The 17,938-nt window shown below is 46.6% G+C and overlaps 1 protein-coding gene across 1 annotated transcript in view; it reads right to left on the bottom strand.

The window, feature by feature from the left end:
* Window positions 1-254: 254 nt before the first annotated feature.
* The window catches only part of tprg1 (tumor protein p63 regulated 1), a 64,744-nt gene continuing 47,060 nt past the window's right edge, over window positions 255-17,938 (bottom strand). The window contains exons 5-6 of the mRNA XM_045697478.2: window positions 8,706-8,859; window positions 255-941 (exon numbers count right to left, since the gene is read on the bottom strand). Of these exons, the coding sequence (XP_045553434.2) occupies window positions 747-941; window positions 8,706-8,859 (349 nt within the window). The 3' untranslated portion in view covers window positions 255-746. The remainder of the gene's footprint in view (window positions 942-8,705; window positions 8,860-17,938) is intronic.

Raw genomic sequence — 17,938 nt, 5'->3', positions numbered from 1 at the left:
GCGCTACATGGGGATTAGGGTGCCATTTTTTTGGGACACAACCAAGGACCATGGAGGGAGAAACTCCCATTGCAAACAGTGGTGAATTATTATAACATCAGTGAAGAGGTCAATGTAAAGCTCCTGGAATGCCCAAGGGAATCAATCATCCATAGCCAAAGAATCTGGTGAAATGTGGATTTTACTGGCTGTTTGTACATTAAGCTAAGTAATTAAGTTAGAGAACAGTAAATCAGATGAGCTGTAGAAGAGAGTCACGGTGTTGTATAAACTTTATCAACACTGGAACGGCAGGAACAAATTTGGCACGCTAACTAGGTAGGAAATCAACCCTAAGCTGATTGGAATGACAGAACTACCATTTACACATGAACACTTTTCTACTGAAACGTACAGAAAACTAAACTAACAAAACCCCAACATTTTCAAAATTGACCTCTGAAAATACATTTTAAATTAGCATCAAAACATATCCTTCTGACTATTAAATTATTATATAAAACTACTTCAAATTTGTAAATAGGTTGAAATGAATGTAAACAAAGAAACATAAAAGAAATGAAGTAGAAATTCTAGTCTAGTTAAAACCAGAGCGTGGACTATAAGGAATGCCCAAGGGAAGATTAGACACCAGATGAAAAATTATTTATAATGTGACTTCATATCTATAACTAAGGCACAACTGCAAACTATGATTAAGTAATCAAGTAGTAATGTGCATTCAAAGATTCTAGCTAAAGCATTGTTTAAAAGCCAATGTTTCCCCGTGCCAGGCAGTATCCCAGCTTGTTCTGGTTCCCGATGAAGGACATCAGACCCACGTAGGACTCGATGAGCAGGGGCTGGTTCAGCACCAGGACCCCGTTGGCCTTCCCCGGGATGGGCTTCTTAAGGTGGGCCTTCTGGGCTGCCTCCGTCAGCTGCTCACGGAAGCTCTGGATCTGAGAGAGGGAGGGAGGAAAAAGGGAGGGAGGGAGAGGAAGGGAGGGAGGAAAGAGGGAGGGAGATTGAGGAAGGGAGGAAGAGAGAGGAAGGGAGAGAGAGGAAGGGAGGGAGGGAAAAGGGAGGGAGGGAGAGGAAGGGAGGGAGGAAAGAGGGAGGGAGGGAGAGGAACGGAGGGAGGAAAGAGGGAGGAAGAGAGAGGTAGGAAAGAGGGAGGGAGAGAGAGGAAGGGAGGGAGGAAAGAGGGAGGGAGAGAGAGGAAGGGAGGTAGGAAAGAGGGAGGAAGAGAGAGGAAGAGAGGTAGGAAAGAGGGAGGGAGAGAGAGGAAGGGAGGGAGAAAAGAGGGAGGGAGAGAGAGGAAGGGAGGGAGGAGAGAGGGAGGGAAGAGGGAGGGAGAGAGAGGAAGGGAGGTAAGAGGGAGGGAGAGAGAGGAAGGGAGGGAGAGAGAGGAGTAAACAGACCGCATTGACAAACTGTTAAAAACAGTAGTTTGTCGACCAACTGCCTCTGACCAAAGAACATTATCCGTCATTTTTTCTGTTAATTTCCAGACAACTCATTGGAATTGCAGCTTCTCGTCAACACCCAGCAGGAGGTTACTAACACAGTGGACACCCGCTGCTTTTTACTGTTGAACAGTCTGGAGTGTTTTCTATATAAGAGAGGGAAGGAGAGAGGGAAGGAGAGAGGGAAGGAGAGAGGGAAGGCAGGGTGGCTCCATCCCATCAAAACATGAAAAACATCCCAGTGGTAGAAACCCCCAACCCACTCTGTAATGTAACCCAACCCACTCTGTAACGTAACCCAACCCACTCTGTAATATAACCCAACCTACTCTGTAATGTAGCCCAACCCACTCTGTAATGTAACCCAACCCACTCTGTAATGTAACCCAACCCACTCTGTAATGTAACCCAACCCACTCTGTAATATAACCCAACCTACTCTGTAATGTAACCCAACCCACTCTGTAATGTAACCCAACCCACTCTGTAATGTAACCCTACCCACTCTGTAATGTAACCCAACCCACTCTGTAATGTAACCCAACCCACTCTGTAATATAACCCAACCCACTCTGTAATGTAACCCACTCTGTAATGTAACCCAACCCACTCTGTAATGTAACCCAACCCACTCTGTAATGTAACCCAACCCACTCTGTAATGTAACCCAACCCACTCTGTAATATAACCCAACCTACTCTGTAATGTAACCCAACCCACTCTGTAATGTAACCCAACCCACTCTGTAATGTAACCCTACCCACTCTGTAATGTAACCCAACCCACTCTGTAATGTAACCCAACCCACTCTGTAATATAACCCAACCCACTCTGTAATGTAACCCACTCTGTAATGTAACCCAACCCACTCTGTAATGTAACCCAACCCACTCTGTAATGTAACCCAACCCACTCTGTAATGTAACCCAACCCACTCTGTAATGTAACCCAACCCACTCTGTAATATAACCCAACCCACTCTGTAATATAACCCAACCTACTCTGTAATGTAACCCAACCCACTCTGTAATGTAACCCAACCCACTCTGTAATGTAACCCAACCCACTCTGTAATGTAACCCAACCCACTCTGTAATATAACCCAACCCACTCTGTAATGTAACCCAACCCACTCTGTAATGTAACCCAACCCACTCTGTAATGTAACCCAACCCACGCTGTAATGTAACCCAACCCACGCTGTAATGTAACCCAACCCACTCTGTAATATAACCCAACCCACTCTGTAATGTAACCCAACCCACTCTGTAATGTAGCCCAACCCACTCTGTAATGTAGCCCAACCCACTCTGTAATGTAGCCCAACCCACTCTGTAATGTAACCCAACCCACTCTGTAATGTAACCCAACCCACTCTGTAATGTAACCCAACCCACTCTGTAATGTAACCCAACCCACTCTGTAATGTAACCCACTCTGTAATGTAGCCCAACCCACTCTGTAATGTAGCCCAACCCACTCTGTAATGTAGCCCAACCCACTCTGTAATGTAGCCCAACCCACTCTGTAATGTAACCCAACCCACTCTGTAATGTAACACTACCCACTCTGTAATGTAACCCAACCCACGCTGTAATGTAACCCAACCCACTCTGTAATGTAACCCAACCCACTCTGTAATGTAGCCCAACCCACTCTGTAATGTAGCCCAACCCACTCTGTAATGTAACCCAACCCACTCTGTAACGTAACCCAACCCACTCTGTAACGTAACCCAACCCACTCTGTAATGTAACCCAACCCACTCTGTAATGTAACCCAACCCACTCTGTAATGTAACCCAAACAACTCTGTAATATAACCCAACCCACTCTGTAATGTAACCCAACCCACTCTGTAATATAACCCAACCCACTCTGTAATGTAACCCAACCCACTCTGTAATGTAACCCAACCCACTCTGTAATGTAGCCCAACCCACTCTGTAATGTAGCCCAACCCACTCTGTAATGTAACCCAACCCACTCTGTAATGTAGCCCAACCCACTCTGTAATGTAACCCAACCCACTCTGTAATGTAACCCAACCCACTCTGTAATGTAACCCAACCCATTCTGTAATGTAACCCAACCCACTCTGTAATGTAACCCAACCCACTCTGTAATGTAACCCAACCCACTCTGTAATGTAACCCAACCCACTCTGTAATGTAGCCCAACCCACTCTGTAATGTAGCCCAACCCACTCTGTAATGTAACCCAACCCACTCTGTAATGTAACCCAACCCACTCTGTAATGTAACCCAACCCACTCTGTAATGTAACCCAACCCACTCTGTAATATAACCCAACCCACTCTGTAATGTAACCCACTCTGTAATGTAACCCAACCCACTCTGTAATGTAACCCACTCTGTAATGTAACCCAACCCACTCTGTAATGTAACCCAACCCACTCTGTAATGTAACCCAACCCACTCTGTAATATAACCCAACCCACTCTGTAATGTAACCCAACCCACTCTGTAATGTAACCCAACCCACTCTGTAATGTAACCCAACCCACTCTGTAATGTAGCCCAACCCACTCTGTAATGTAGCCCAACCCACTCTGTAATGTAACCCAACCCACTCTGTAATGTAACCCAACCCACTCTGTAATGTAACCCACTCTGTAATGTTACCCAACCCACTCTGTAATGTAACCCAACCCACTCTGTAATATAACCCAACCCACTCTGTAATGTAACCCAACCCACTCTGTAATGTAACCCAACCCACTCTGTAATGTAACCCTCTGTTGCAACTTCCTGTGAGCTTTTCCTGAATATTTATATTAAGGTTTGCTGAGCTGTGTAGGACATCTTGTATTTCAGTTGATTGGGTCCCAATACAGTTTATTCAAATGACATCAATTAGCCTATCAGAAGCTTCTAAAGCCATGACATCATTGTCTGGAATTTTCCAAGCTGTTTAAAGGCACAGTCAACTTAGTGTATGTAAACTTCTGACCCACTGGAATTGTGATACAGTGAATTATAAGTGAAATAATCTGTCTGTCAACAATTGTTGGAAAAATTGACTTGTGTCATGCACGAAGTAGATGTCCTAACCGATTTGCCAAACGTTTGTTAATAAGACATTTTGTGGAGTGGTTGAAAAAACGAGTTTTAATGACTCCAACCTAAGTGTATGTAAACTTCCCACTTCAACTGTATATCTGGGAATCACTGACTAAGAAATGTGTACCAGGATGTGATGTCGCATTTCAACATTTCAGTGGAAAGGAGAGGTGCCGGGCCCATTAGCATACCTTGCTGATTAACCATATGAAAAGAAAGAGTATTTTGAGGGAAGGTGATTACACAATGTACAGTATGATATACGTGTTTATTCATATAAAAGCACAATGGTTGCATTTTCTGGTGCAATTCATAATGCTGACCCTATCAAAATCATATTAAATGATACCTTGAACTCTATAAATCTACCTTTTGAAAATGTGACGATGCAGTACACCTACACATACATCTACAAATACATCTACAAATACATCTACATCTACAAATACACCTACATATAAACCTTGGTATGAAAGAGCAGGCTACATGCTAGCTACATCACTGCTCCGCTGATGTTTTGCATAGTATAGTATGGTAAGCTATCCCAGGAGGATTTGGGGCTAGCTGCCTGACCTACTGCTGTTGTCCTCAGGTTACAGGACAGAGATAACTACTGCTGTTGTCCTCAGGCTACAGGACAGACAGATCTACTGCTGTTGTCCTCAGGCTACAGGACAGACAGATCTACTGCTGTTGTCTTCAGGCTACAGGACTGTTGTCCTCAGGCTACAGGACTGTTGTCCTCAGGCTACAGGACAGAGATAACTACTGCTGTTGTCCTCAGGCTACAGGACAGAGAGATCTACTGCTGTTGTCCTCAGGCTACAGGACAGACAGATCTACTGCTGTTGTCCTCAGGCTACAGGACAGACATAACTACTGCTGTTGTCCTCAGGCTACAGGACAGACAGATCTACTGCTGTTGTCCTCAGGCTACAGGACAGACAGAACTACTGCTGTTGTCCTCAGGCTACAGGACAGAGAGATCTACTGCTGTTGTCCTCAGGCTACAGGACAGAGATAACTACTGCTGTTGTCCTCAGGCTACAGGACAGAGAGATCTACTGCTGTTGTCCTCAGGCTACAGGACAGAGATAACTACTGCTGTTGTCCTCAGGCTACAGGATAGACAGATCTACTGCTGTTGTCCTCAGGCTACAGGACAGACAGATCTACTGCTGTTGTCCTCAGGCTACAGGACAGGGAGAACTACTGCTGTTGTCCTCAGGCTACAGGACAGGGAGAACTACTGCTGTTGTCCTCAGGCTACAGGACAGACAAATCTACTGCTGTTGTCTTCAGGCTACAGGACTGTTGTCCTCAGGCTACAGGACAGAGATAACTACTGCTGTTGTCCTCAGGCTACAGGACAGAGAGATCTACTGCTGTTGTCCTCAGGCTACAGGACAGACAGATCTACTGCTGTTGTCCTCAGGCTACAGGACAGACAGAACTACTGCTGTTGTCCTCAGGCTACAGGACAGACAGATCTACTGCTGTTGTCCTCAGGCTACAGGACAGCGATAACAACTGCTGTTGTCCTCAGGCTACAGGACAGAGATCTACTGCTGTTGTCCTCAGGCTACAGGACAGAGAGATCTACTGCTGTTGTCCTCAGGCTACAGGACAGAGAGATCTACTGCTGTTGTTCCCAGGCTACAGGACAGAGAGATCTACTGCTGTTGTCCTCAGGCTACAGGACAGAGATAACTACTGCTGTTGTCCTCAGGCTACAGGACAGAGAGATCTACTGCTGTTGTCCTCAGGCTACAGGACAGAGAGATCTACTGCTGTTGTCCTCAGGCTACAGGACAGAGAGATCTACTGCTGTTGTCCCCAGGCTACAGGACAGAGAGATCTACTGCTGTTGTCCTCAGGCTACAGGACAGAGATAACTACTGCTGTTGTCCTCAGGCTACAGGACAGAGAGAACTACTGCTGTTGTCCTCAGGCTACAGGACTGTTTTCTTCAGGCTACAGGACTGTTGTCCTCAGGCTACAGGACAGACAGATCTACTGCTGTTGTCCTCAGGCTACAGGACAGAGATAACTACTGCTGTTGTCCTCAGGCTACAGGACAGAGAGATCTACTGCTGTTGTCCTCAGGCTACAGGACAGAGAGATCTACTGCTGTTGTCCTCAGGCTACAGGACTGTTGTCCTCAGGCTACAGGACAGAGATAACTACTGCTGTTGTCCTCAGGCTACAGGACAGACAGAACTACTGCTGCTGTCCTCAGGCTACAGGACAGACAGATCTACTGTTGTTGTCCTCAGGCTACAGGACAGACAGAACTACTGCTGTTGTCCTCAGGCTACAGGACAGACAGATCTACTGCTGTTGTCCTCAGGCTACAGGACAGACAGAACTACTGTTGTTGTCCTCAGGCTACAGGACAGACAGAACTACTGCTGTTGTCCTCAGGCTACAGGACAGACAGATCTACTGCTGTTGTCATGTATGTTGGAGATAGAGCCCATAAACTTCTACCCTACAACAGATGGATACCGGAGCTGAAATCTACTTCACAGAGGGCATTGAACTTGTGGTTTATGTCCTGACAGGGTGCAGGGTAGTAGGAAAGGGTGATAGGGTGGTAGGATGGTAGGGTGGTAAGGTGGTAGGATGGTAGGGTGGTAAAGTGGTAGGGTGGTAGGATGGTAGGATAGTAGGGTGGTAAGGTGGTAGGATGGTAGGATAGTAGGGTGGTAAGGTGGTAGGATGGTAGGGTGGTAGGATGGTAAGGTGGTAGGGTGGTAGGATGGTAGGGTGGTAAAGTGGTAGGGTGGTAGGATGGTAGGATAGTAGGGTGGTAAGGTGGTAGGATGGTAGGATGGTAGGGTGGTAAGGTGGTAGGGTGGTAGAGTGGTAGTGTGGTAGGATGGTAGGATAGTAGGGTGGTAAGGTGGTAGGGTGGTAGGGTTGTAGGATGGTAAGGTGGTAGGATGGTAGGGTGGTAAGGTGGTAGATTGGTAGGCTTGTAGTAGGATAGGGTGGTAGGATGGTAGGATAGTAGGGTGGTAGGATGGTAGGGTGGTAGTGTGGTAGGATGGTAGGATAGTAGGGTGGTAGGATGGTAAGGTGGTAGGATGGTAGGGTGGTAAGGTGGTAGGATGGTAGTGTGGTAGGATGGTAGTGTGGTAGGATGGTAGGATGGTAAGGTGGTGGGATGGTAGGGTGGTAGGATGGTAGTGTGGTAGGATGGTAGGATGGTAGGGTGGTAGGATGGTAGGGTGGTAAGGTAAGGTGGTAGGCTTGTAGTAGGATAGGGTGGTAGGTTGGTAAGGTGGTAGGATGGTAGTGTGGTAGGGTGGTAGGATGGTAAGGTGGTAGGATGGTAGGCTTGTAGTAGGATAGGGTGGTAGGATGGTAGGGTGGTAGTGTGGTAAGGTGGTAGGATGGTAAGGTGGTAGGATGGTAGTGTGGTAGGATGGTAGTGTGGTAGGATGGTAGATCTTGTAGTAGGATAGGGTGGTAGGATGGTAGGGTGGTAGTGTGGTAAGGTGGTAGGGTGGTAAGGTGGTAGTGTGGTAGGGAGGTAGGATGGTAGGGTGGTAAGGTGGTAGGATGGTAGTGTGGTAGGATGGTAGTGTGGTAGGGTGGTAGGATGGTAGGATGGTAGAGTGGTAGTGTGGTAGGACGGTAAAGTGGTAGGGCAGTAGGATGGTAGGATGATAAGGTGGTAGGATGGTAGGATGGTAAGGTGGTAGGGTGGTAGTGTGGTAGGACAGTAAAGTGGTAGGGCGGTAGGATGGTAGGCTTGTAGTAGGATAGGGTGGTAGGATGGTAGGATGGTAGGCTTGTAGTAGGATAGGGTGGTAGGATGGTAGAATGGTAGGATGGTAGTGTGGTAGGATGGTAAAGTGGTAGGGCAGTAGGATGGTAGAATGGTAAGGTGGTAGGATGGTAAGGTGGTAGGGTGGTAGTGTGGTAGGACAGTAAAATGGTAGGGCGGTAGGCTTGTAGTAGGATAGGGTGGTAGGATGGTAGGATGGTAGGGTGGTAGGATGGTAGGCTTGTAGTAGGATAGGGTGGTAGGATGGTAGGGTGGTAGGATGGTAGGATGGTAGGCTTGTAGTAGGATAGGGTGGTAGGATGGTAGGATGGTAGGGTGGTAGTGTGGTAGGACGGTAAAGTGGTAGGTCAGTAGGATGGTAGGGTGGTAGGATACTCACCTCACAGAGAGCAGTGAACCTGTGGTCTATGTTCCTGACAGGGTGATAGGTAAAGGTGCTGAATGGATAGTCTGTAGTGAACGGGTTCCATTTAGACAAGAACGAGGGTTCCCTTAGCCGGTCCCAGAACACACGCACACCCTCTCCTTCTCTCCTGGAAACACAGAAACAACATTATCACACCCTCTCCTTCTCTCCTGGAAACACAGGAACAACATTATCACACCCTCTCCTTCTCTCCTGGAAACACAGGAACAACATTATCACACCCTCTCCTTCTCTCCTGGAAACACAGGAACAACATTATCACAACACACCCTCTCCTTCTCTCCTGGAAACACAGAAACAACATTATCACACCCTCTCCTTCTCTCCTGGAAACACAGGAACAACATTATCACACCCTCTCCTTCTCTCCTGGAAACACAGGAACAACATTATCACAACACACCCTCTCCTTCTCTCCTGGAAACACAGGAACAACATTATCACACCCTCTCCTTCTCTCCTGGAAACACAGGAACAACATTATCACACCCTCTCCTTCTCTCCTGGAAACACAGGAACAACATTATCACACCCTCTCCTTCTCTCCTGGAAACACAGGAACAACATTATCACAACACACCCTCTCCTTCTCTCCTGGAAACAACATTATCACAACACACCCTCTCATTCTCTCCTGAAAACAACATGATCACAACACACCCTCTCCTTCTCTCCTGGAAACACAGAAACAACATTATCACAACACACCCTCTCATTCTCTCCTGGAAACACAGAAACAACATTATCACACCCTCTCATTCTCTCCTGGAAACACAGAAACAACATTATCACAACACACCCTCTCATTCTCTCCTGAAAACAACATTATCACAACACACCCTCTCATTCTCTCCTGAAAACACAGAAACAGAAAACCAGCCGGTTAAAGGATACAGACAGACACCCTCTCCTCTCCTCCAGTCCTGAAGGAAAGCATAGACGAAAGCAACACAATCAGTCCAGCTGGTAGAGAATGATACTTGCACCGCCAGGATAGTGGGTTCGATTTTCCGGGACCACCCAAACATAAAATGTATGAACACATTACTATAATACGCTTTGGATAAAAGAGTCAAGTTAAAATGTCATATATTATATACAGTATTTTTTTTATAACATTATGAAACCATAAACAAAAACAAACAAACAACAACAATAAACAACAACAACAACCAGTCAACACAAACAACAACAATAAACAACAACAACATTATGAAACCATAAACAAAAACAAACAAACAAACAACAACCAGTCAACACAAACAACAACAATAAACAACAACAACCAGTCAACACAAACAACAACAATAAACAACAACAACCAGTCAACACAGACAACAACAATAAACAACAACAACCAGTCAACACAGACAACAACAATAAACAATAAACAACCAGTCAACACAGACAACAACAATAAACAAACAACAACCAGTCAACTACACATGTATATTTATCATCTGATTTCAATCATATTTATTCTGTCACAAAACATCAAAATCAAAACTTGATGTTTCCACATTCTAAATATGTTCCCCTCTTTTTCAGAAGTAAACAGGAAGCTCAGTCTTATCATTGGTCTATTACTAAACATTACTATCATGTTGAAACATTACAGCAGTTTCTCTCTGGCCATAACCGGAAATCTATCTCAACGGTCAGTCTTCCTGCCTGGACAGTCTTCCTGCCTGGCCCATATGGATGTGATAGACTAGGATACTATCTGCCTGGACAGTCTTCCTGCCTGGACAGTCTTCCTGCCTGGACAGTCTTCCTGCCTGGACAGTCTTCCTGCCTGGACAGTCTTCCTGTCTGGACAGTCTTCCTGCCAGGACAGTCTTCCTGCCAGGACAGTCTTCCTGCCTGCCTTGGACAGTCTTCCTGCCTGGCCCATATGGATGTGATAGACTAGGATACTATCTGCCTGGACAGTCTTCCTGCCTGGACAGTCTTCCTGCCTGGACAGTCTTCCTGCCTGGACAGTCTTCCTGCCTGGACAGTCTTCCTGCCTGGCCTGTATGGATGTGATAGACTAAGATACTATATGAATGGACAGTCTTCCTGTCTGGCCCGTATGAATGGACAGTCTTCCTGCATGTTGAAAAGTAATCTTTCGATATATCATTTTCTTACATTTAGTTTTGTAATTGACTAAAACAAGCAGAGAAAATTGTGCTTGAAAAATATTGTTGTTGTTGTTGTTGTTGCTGTGAGCCAATGGACTAACCGAGGTAACCACAGGTTGAGAGGTACCTGTCTAACCGAACACAGAGGGTGTTCTGTAATGGAATCCTCTCCAACATAATCCAGGTAGAATCAGGCATTTCCCAAGGCAGCAGATTTTAAAACAGGCAATTCCCAGGGCAGCATGTTTTTCAACAGGCATTCCTCAGGGCAGCAGATTTTAAAACAGGCATTCCCCAAGGCAGCAGATTTTAAAACAGGCATTCCCCAAGGCAGCAGATTTTAAAACAGGCATTCATCAAGGCAGCAGATTTTTCAACAGGCATTTCCCAGGGCAGCAGATTTTTAAACAGGCATTTCCCAGGGCAGCAGATTTTAAAACAGGCATTCCCCAAGGCCGCAGCTTTTAAAACAGGCATTCCCCAGGGCAGCAGATTTTTAAACAGGCATTCCCCAGGGCAGAAGATTTCTAAACAGGCATTGCCCAGGGCAGCAGATTTTTCAACAGACATATCCCAGGGCAGCAGATTTTTCAACAGGCATTGCCCAGGGAAGCAGATTTTTCAACAGGCATTTTCCAGGGCAGCAGATTTTTCAATCTTTTACTAATGACTTGAGACTGGCTCTGAGTAAAAGCAGTGTGTCTGTGTATGCTGATGACTCAGTACTATACCCATCAGCTACCACAGCAAGTAAAATCACTGAAATACTTAAAGAGCTGCAGTTAGTTTCAGAGTGGGTGGCAAGAAATAAGTTAGTCCTAAATATTTCTAAAACTAAAAGCATTGTATTTAGGACAAATCATTCACTAAACACTAAACCTCAACTACGTCGTTTAATAAATAATGTGGTAATTGAGCAAGTTGAGGAGACTAAACTGCTTGGAGTAACCCTGGATTGTAAACTGTCATGGTCAAAACATATTGATACAACAGTAGCTAAGATGGGGAGAAGTCTGTCCATACTAAAGCTCTGCTCTGCCTTCTTAACAACACTATCAACAAGGCAGGTCCTACAGGCCCTAGTTTCTACCTTCTTAACAACACTATCAACAAGGCAGGTCCTACAGGCCCTAGTTTCTACCTTCTTAACAACACTATCAACAAGGCAGGTCCTACAGGCCCTAGTTTCTACCTTCTTAACAACACCATCAACAAGGCAGGTCCTACAGGCCCTAGTTTCTACCTTCTTAACAACACCATCAACAAGGCAGGTCCTACAGGCCCTAGTTTCTACCTTCTTAACAACACCATCAACAAGGCAGGTCCTACAGGCCCTAGTTTCTACCTTCTTAACAACACCATCAACAAGGCAGGTCCTACAGGCCCTAGTTTCTACCTTCTTAACAACACTATCAACAAGGCAGGTCCTACAGGCCCTAGTTTCTACCTTCTTAACAACACTATCAACAAGGCAGGTCCTACAGGCCCTAGTTTCTACCTTCTTAACAACACTATCAACAAGGCAGGTCCTACAGGCCCTAGTTTCTACCTTCTTAACAACACTATCAACAAGGCAGGTCCTACAGGCCCTAGTTTCTACCTTCTTAACAACACTATCAACAAGGCAGGTCCTACAGGCCCTAGTTTTGTCGCACCTGGACTACTGTTCAGTCGTGTGGTCAGGTGCCACAAAGAACAGGGCAGCACATCTGGCCCTTGGATGGACACAGAGAGCTAACATTAATAATATGCATGTCAATCTCTCCTGGCTCAAAGTGGAGGAGAGATTGACTTCATCACTACTTGTATTTATGAGAAGTACTGACATGTTGAAAGCACCGAGCTGTCTGTTTAAACTACGGACACCCATCCATACCCCACAAGACATGCCACCAGAGGTCTCTTCACAGTCCCCAAGTCCAGAACAGACTATGGGAGGAGCACAGTACTACATAGAGCCATGACTACATGGAACTCTATTCCACATCACTGATGCAGCAGGGGAATCAGATAAAGCAGTAAAACCATTTTTTTTTTAACGTATAAATATAAACCTTATTGAACAGCGTGAACTGTGAAGAGTCACACACACGGGTTCAAACACACTACACACAGTATACACACGCACCACACACACACTATACACACACTATACACACACGGGTTCAAACACACTACACACAGTATACACACGCACCACACACACACTATACACACACTACACACACAACACACACACACACACTACACACAGTATACACACGCACCACACACACACTACACACACTATACACACTACACACACACACTACACACACTATACACACGCACCACACACACACTATACACACCCTCTACACACACGTAACATACACACCTCTATACACACACACACTATACACACCACTATACACACACACACACACACACACACACACACACACACACACACACACACACACACACACACACACACACACACACACACACACACACACACGTAACATACACACACACTATACACACACACACTATACACACTATACACACACACGTAACATACACTCTATACACACACACACAACATACACACTATACACACACACACTATACACACACTTAACATACACACTATACACACACTTAACATACACACTATACACACACTTCATGTATTGTGAAATCTGTTGGATAATGTATTTTAAAGTAAAAAAATTGTATTATAAACTAATGGGGATCCATAATAAACCCCAGGAAGAGTAGCTGCTGCCTTGGCAGGAACTAATGGGGATCCATAATAAACCCCAGGAAGAGTAGCTGCTGCCTTGACAGGAACTAATGGGGATCCATAATAAACCCCAGGAAGAGTAGCTGCTGCCTTGGCAGGAACTAATGGGGATCCATAATAAACCCCAGGAAGAGTAGCTGCTGCCTGGGCAGGAACTAATGGGGATCCATAATAAACCCCAGGAAGAGTAGCTGCTGCCTTGGCAGGAACTAATGGGGATCCATAATAAACCCCAGGAAGAGTAGCTGCTGCCTTGGCAGGAACTAATGGGGATCCATAATAAACCCCAGGAAGAGTAGCTGCTGCCTTGACAGGAACTAATGGGGATCCATAATAAACCCCAGGAAGAGTAGCTGCTGCCTTGGCAGGAACTAACGGGGATCCATAATAAACCCCAGGAAGAGTAGCTGCTGTCTTGGCAGGAACTAATGGGGATCCATAATAAACCCCAGGAAGAGTAGCCGCTGCCTTGGCAGGAACTAATGGGGATCCATAATAAACCCCAGGGAGAGTAGCCGCTGCCTTGGCAGGAAGTAATGGGGATACATAATATTCCCCAGGAAGAGTAGCCGCTGCTTTGGCAGGAACTAATGGGGATCCATAATAAACCCCAGGAAGAGTAGCTGCTGCCTTGACAGGAACTAATGGGGATCCATAATAAACCCCAGGAAGAGTAGCTGCTGCCTTGGCAGGAACTAATGGGGATCCATAATAAACCCCAGGAAGAGTAGCTGCTGCCTTGGCAGGAACTAATGGGGATCCATAATAAACCCCAGGAAGAGTAGCCGCTGCCTTGGCAGGAACTAAATGGGGATCCATAATAAACCCCAGGAAGAGTAGCTGCTGCCTTGACAGGAACTAATGGGGATCCATAATAAACCCCAGGAAGAGTAGCCGCTGCCTTGGCAGGAACTAAATGTGGGATCCATAATAAACCCCAGGAAAAGGTAGCTGCTGCTGACTAGCTGGGAGCCTTGATTGCAAATAGGTCTACTTGACCTTAGATACCTCCGGCCCTGCAGCAGTAGCAGTGTAACTAACACAGCCTGTCAGTGACTAACCTATAACAGTACAACAGCCTCCCAGTCTGTCACTAACCTAGCTACTACCTCCAGGGCTCATACTTTACTGCATGTGTTTACGAGGCTTACAGGCAAACTAGCTACAGCATATTTCTCCCTCCAACTTTTTTTCTTTGCCAGTTTCTTTCTCTTGACATTTTAAGAAAATCTCTCTCTCTCTCTCTCTCTCTCTCTCTCTCTCTCTCTCTCTCTCTCTCTCTCTCTCTCTCTCTCTCTCTCTCTCTCTCTCTCTCTCTCTCTCTCTCTCTCTCTCTCTCTCTCTCTCTCTCTCTCTCTCTCTCTCTCTCTCTCTCTCTCTCTCTCTCTCTCTCTCTCTCTCTCTCTCTCTCTCTCTCTCTCTCTCTCTCTCTCTCTCTCTCTCTCTCTCTCATATATATATATATGTATGTATATATGAAAAGGCCTTGAAGGCATATCTTTACACAGCTAGGCTCAGTAAACAGAGCCCCTACTAACCCTGTAGAGTCTGAGAGGTAAACAGAGCCCCTACTAACCCTGTAGAGTCTGAGAGGTAAACAGAGCCCCTACTAACCCTGTAGAGTCTGAGAGGTAAACAGAGCCCCTACTAACCCTGTAGAGTTTGAGAGGTAAACAGAGCCCCTACTAACCCTGTAGAGTCTGAGAGGTAAACAGAGCCCCTACTAACCCTGTAGAGTCTGAGAGGTAAACAGAGCCCCTACTAACCCTGTAGAGTCTGCATTCCCTACATAGAGCACTACTTTTGACAAGATCCTCATTGTTTAAAATGACATGATGTTGGCACTTCCCTGTATGCAGTGGAGATCTAGCGTTCACAGTAGCCTTTACAGTTCCTCTATCAATCACTATCTGGATTCTAGTGCACACATATTAAACAACAGCTCTTCAAGGTATCAACGTCTGCCAGTAACTGCCATTGTGATACTTGGTCTTTGTGCCAAATGGTAGCCTATTACCTTCACAGTGCACTACTTTTGATCATGACCCATAGGGTGTCAAAAGCAGTGCACTATATATTCCTCCGCTCTCCAACCCTCTTATCCCTCTGCTCCCTCTCCCCAATCTCTCCCCTCCTTCCCCTCTTCTCCCCCTCTGTTCTGCTCCCTCCCTCCCTTCTTTCCCTCTGCTCCCTCCCTCTCTCTCTCTCCTCTCTCCCTCCCCTCTCCACCCTGCTCCCTCTTTCCCCTCTGCTCCCTCTCCTCTTTCCCCTCTGCTCCCTCTCCCCTCCTTTCTCTCTGCTCCCTCACTCTCACCCTCCCCTCTGCTCCCTCTCCTCTTTCCCCTCTGCTCCCTCTCCCCTCCTTTCTCTCTGCTCCCTCACTCTCTCCCTCCCCTCTGCTTCCTCTCTCTCCTCTGCTCCCTCACTCTCTCCCTCCCCTCTGCTTCCTCTCTCTCTCTCTCTCTCCCCTCTTCTCCCCTCCTACCCCTCTGCTCCTTCCCTCTCTCCTCTCTTCCGCCCCTCCTACCCCTCTGCTCCCTCTCCTCTCTCCCTCAGCTCCCTCTCTCACCCCTCCCTCCTTCCCATCTGCTCCCCCTTCACTCTCTCCTCTTCCCCGCTCTCTCCTCTCTGCTCCCGCTCGCCCCCCGATGCGCCTCCTCTCCCCCATCATCCCTCGTCTCCCCTCTGGTCCCCCTCTCCCCTCTGGTCCCCCTCTGGTCCCCCGTCTCCCCTCTGGTCCCCCTCTGGTCCCCCGTCTCCCCTCTGGTCCCCCTCTCCCCTCTGGTCCCCCTCTCCCCTCTGGTCCCCCTCTGGTCCCCCCGTCTCCCCTCTGGTCCCCCTCTCCCCTCTGGTCCCCCTCTGGTCCCCCGTCTCCCCTCTGGTCCCCCTCTCCCCTCTGGTCCCCCTCTGGTCCCCCTCTCCCCTCTGGTCCCCCTCTCCCCTCTGGTCCCCCCTCTGGTCCCCCGTCTCCCCTCTGGTCCCCCTCTCCCCTCTGGTCCCCCTCTCCCCTCTGGTCCCCCTCTCCCCTCTGGTCCCCCTCTGGTCCCCCTCTGGTCCCCCTCTCCCCTCTGGTCCCCCTCTCCCCCATAAATTAACTCACTAACATTCCCTCACTTACTCTCTTGGACAGCCCTGTGTATTTTTTCTTCTGATTTTCTCAGAAATGAATATATTACGTAATTTAGCGATGAACTGCTCGCTCAGGTAACAGTAAACGATTGGTTTCCCTGTTACTCATTAATCGTTGTAGCTCAGGGATGACTGGGTGTTCGCAAACAGTGGTGCTTTGTTTTCCAGTGAATTCAAAGATTCATTCTACCTGGTGAAAACATATTTCATCTTTATTTGCCCAGGGAAGTCCCTTGGCATAAATACATTTATTTTTTTAAATTTATTTTTTTACGAGGGAGACCTGATGGCAGCTGGTTACATAGTCAAATATATAACAAGGTACATATAGGATTCTCTCGTGTAAATGATAGTGTAAATGATAGTGTATGTTGTAGTGTATATTGTAGTGTAAATTGCATGAGCAAATAGACAAATCCCTCTGAGCTAGAGTTCAGGGTGTGTCTATTTGCAGATGGGATCTCAGCAGGCGCGGTGTCTCTCTCTCACACACACCACACACACACACACACACACACACTCACACACACACACACACACACACACACACACACACACACACACACACACACACACACACACACCACACACACACACACACACACACACACACACACGTTCAAATCTAACTCCCTTTCCATAGCCGCGGGAAGTAGGGGTGCTGGAAATGTTGAAGCACCCCCTGGTGTTGAAATTGGTAAAACTGCGAGAATGTGTGTCTTTACAGTAAAATATATACTGCTCAAAAAAAATAAAGGGAACACTTAAATAACACATCCTAGATCTGAATGAAAGAAATAATCTTATTAAATACTTTTTTCTTTACATAGTTGAATGTGCTGACAACAAAATCACACAAAAATAATCAATGGAAATCCAATTTATCAACCCATGGAGGTCTGGATTTGGAGTCACACTCAAAATGAAAGTGGAAAATCACACTACAGGCTGATTCCAACTTTGATGTAATGTTCTTAAAACAAGTCAAAATGAGGCTCAGTAGTGTGTGTGGCCTCCACGTGCCGGTATGACCCTCCCCTACAAACGCCTGGGCATGCTCCTGATGAGGTGGCAGATGGTCTCCTGAGGGATCTCCTCCCAGACCTGGACTAAAGCATCCGCCAACTCCTGGACAGTCTGTG

Source organism: Salmo salar, chromosome 16 (genome assembly GCF_965601325.2).
Source record: "Salmo salar chromosome 16, fSalSal1, whole genome shotgun sequence".
In the NCBI taxonomy this organism is placed as follows: Eukaryota; Metazoa; Chordata; class Actinopteri; order Salmoniformes; family Salmonidae; genus Salmo; species Salmo salar.
The sequence above is the reverse complement of the archived record's forward strand: the minus strand, read 5'-3'. Positions and strand labels throughout refer to the sequence as shown.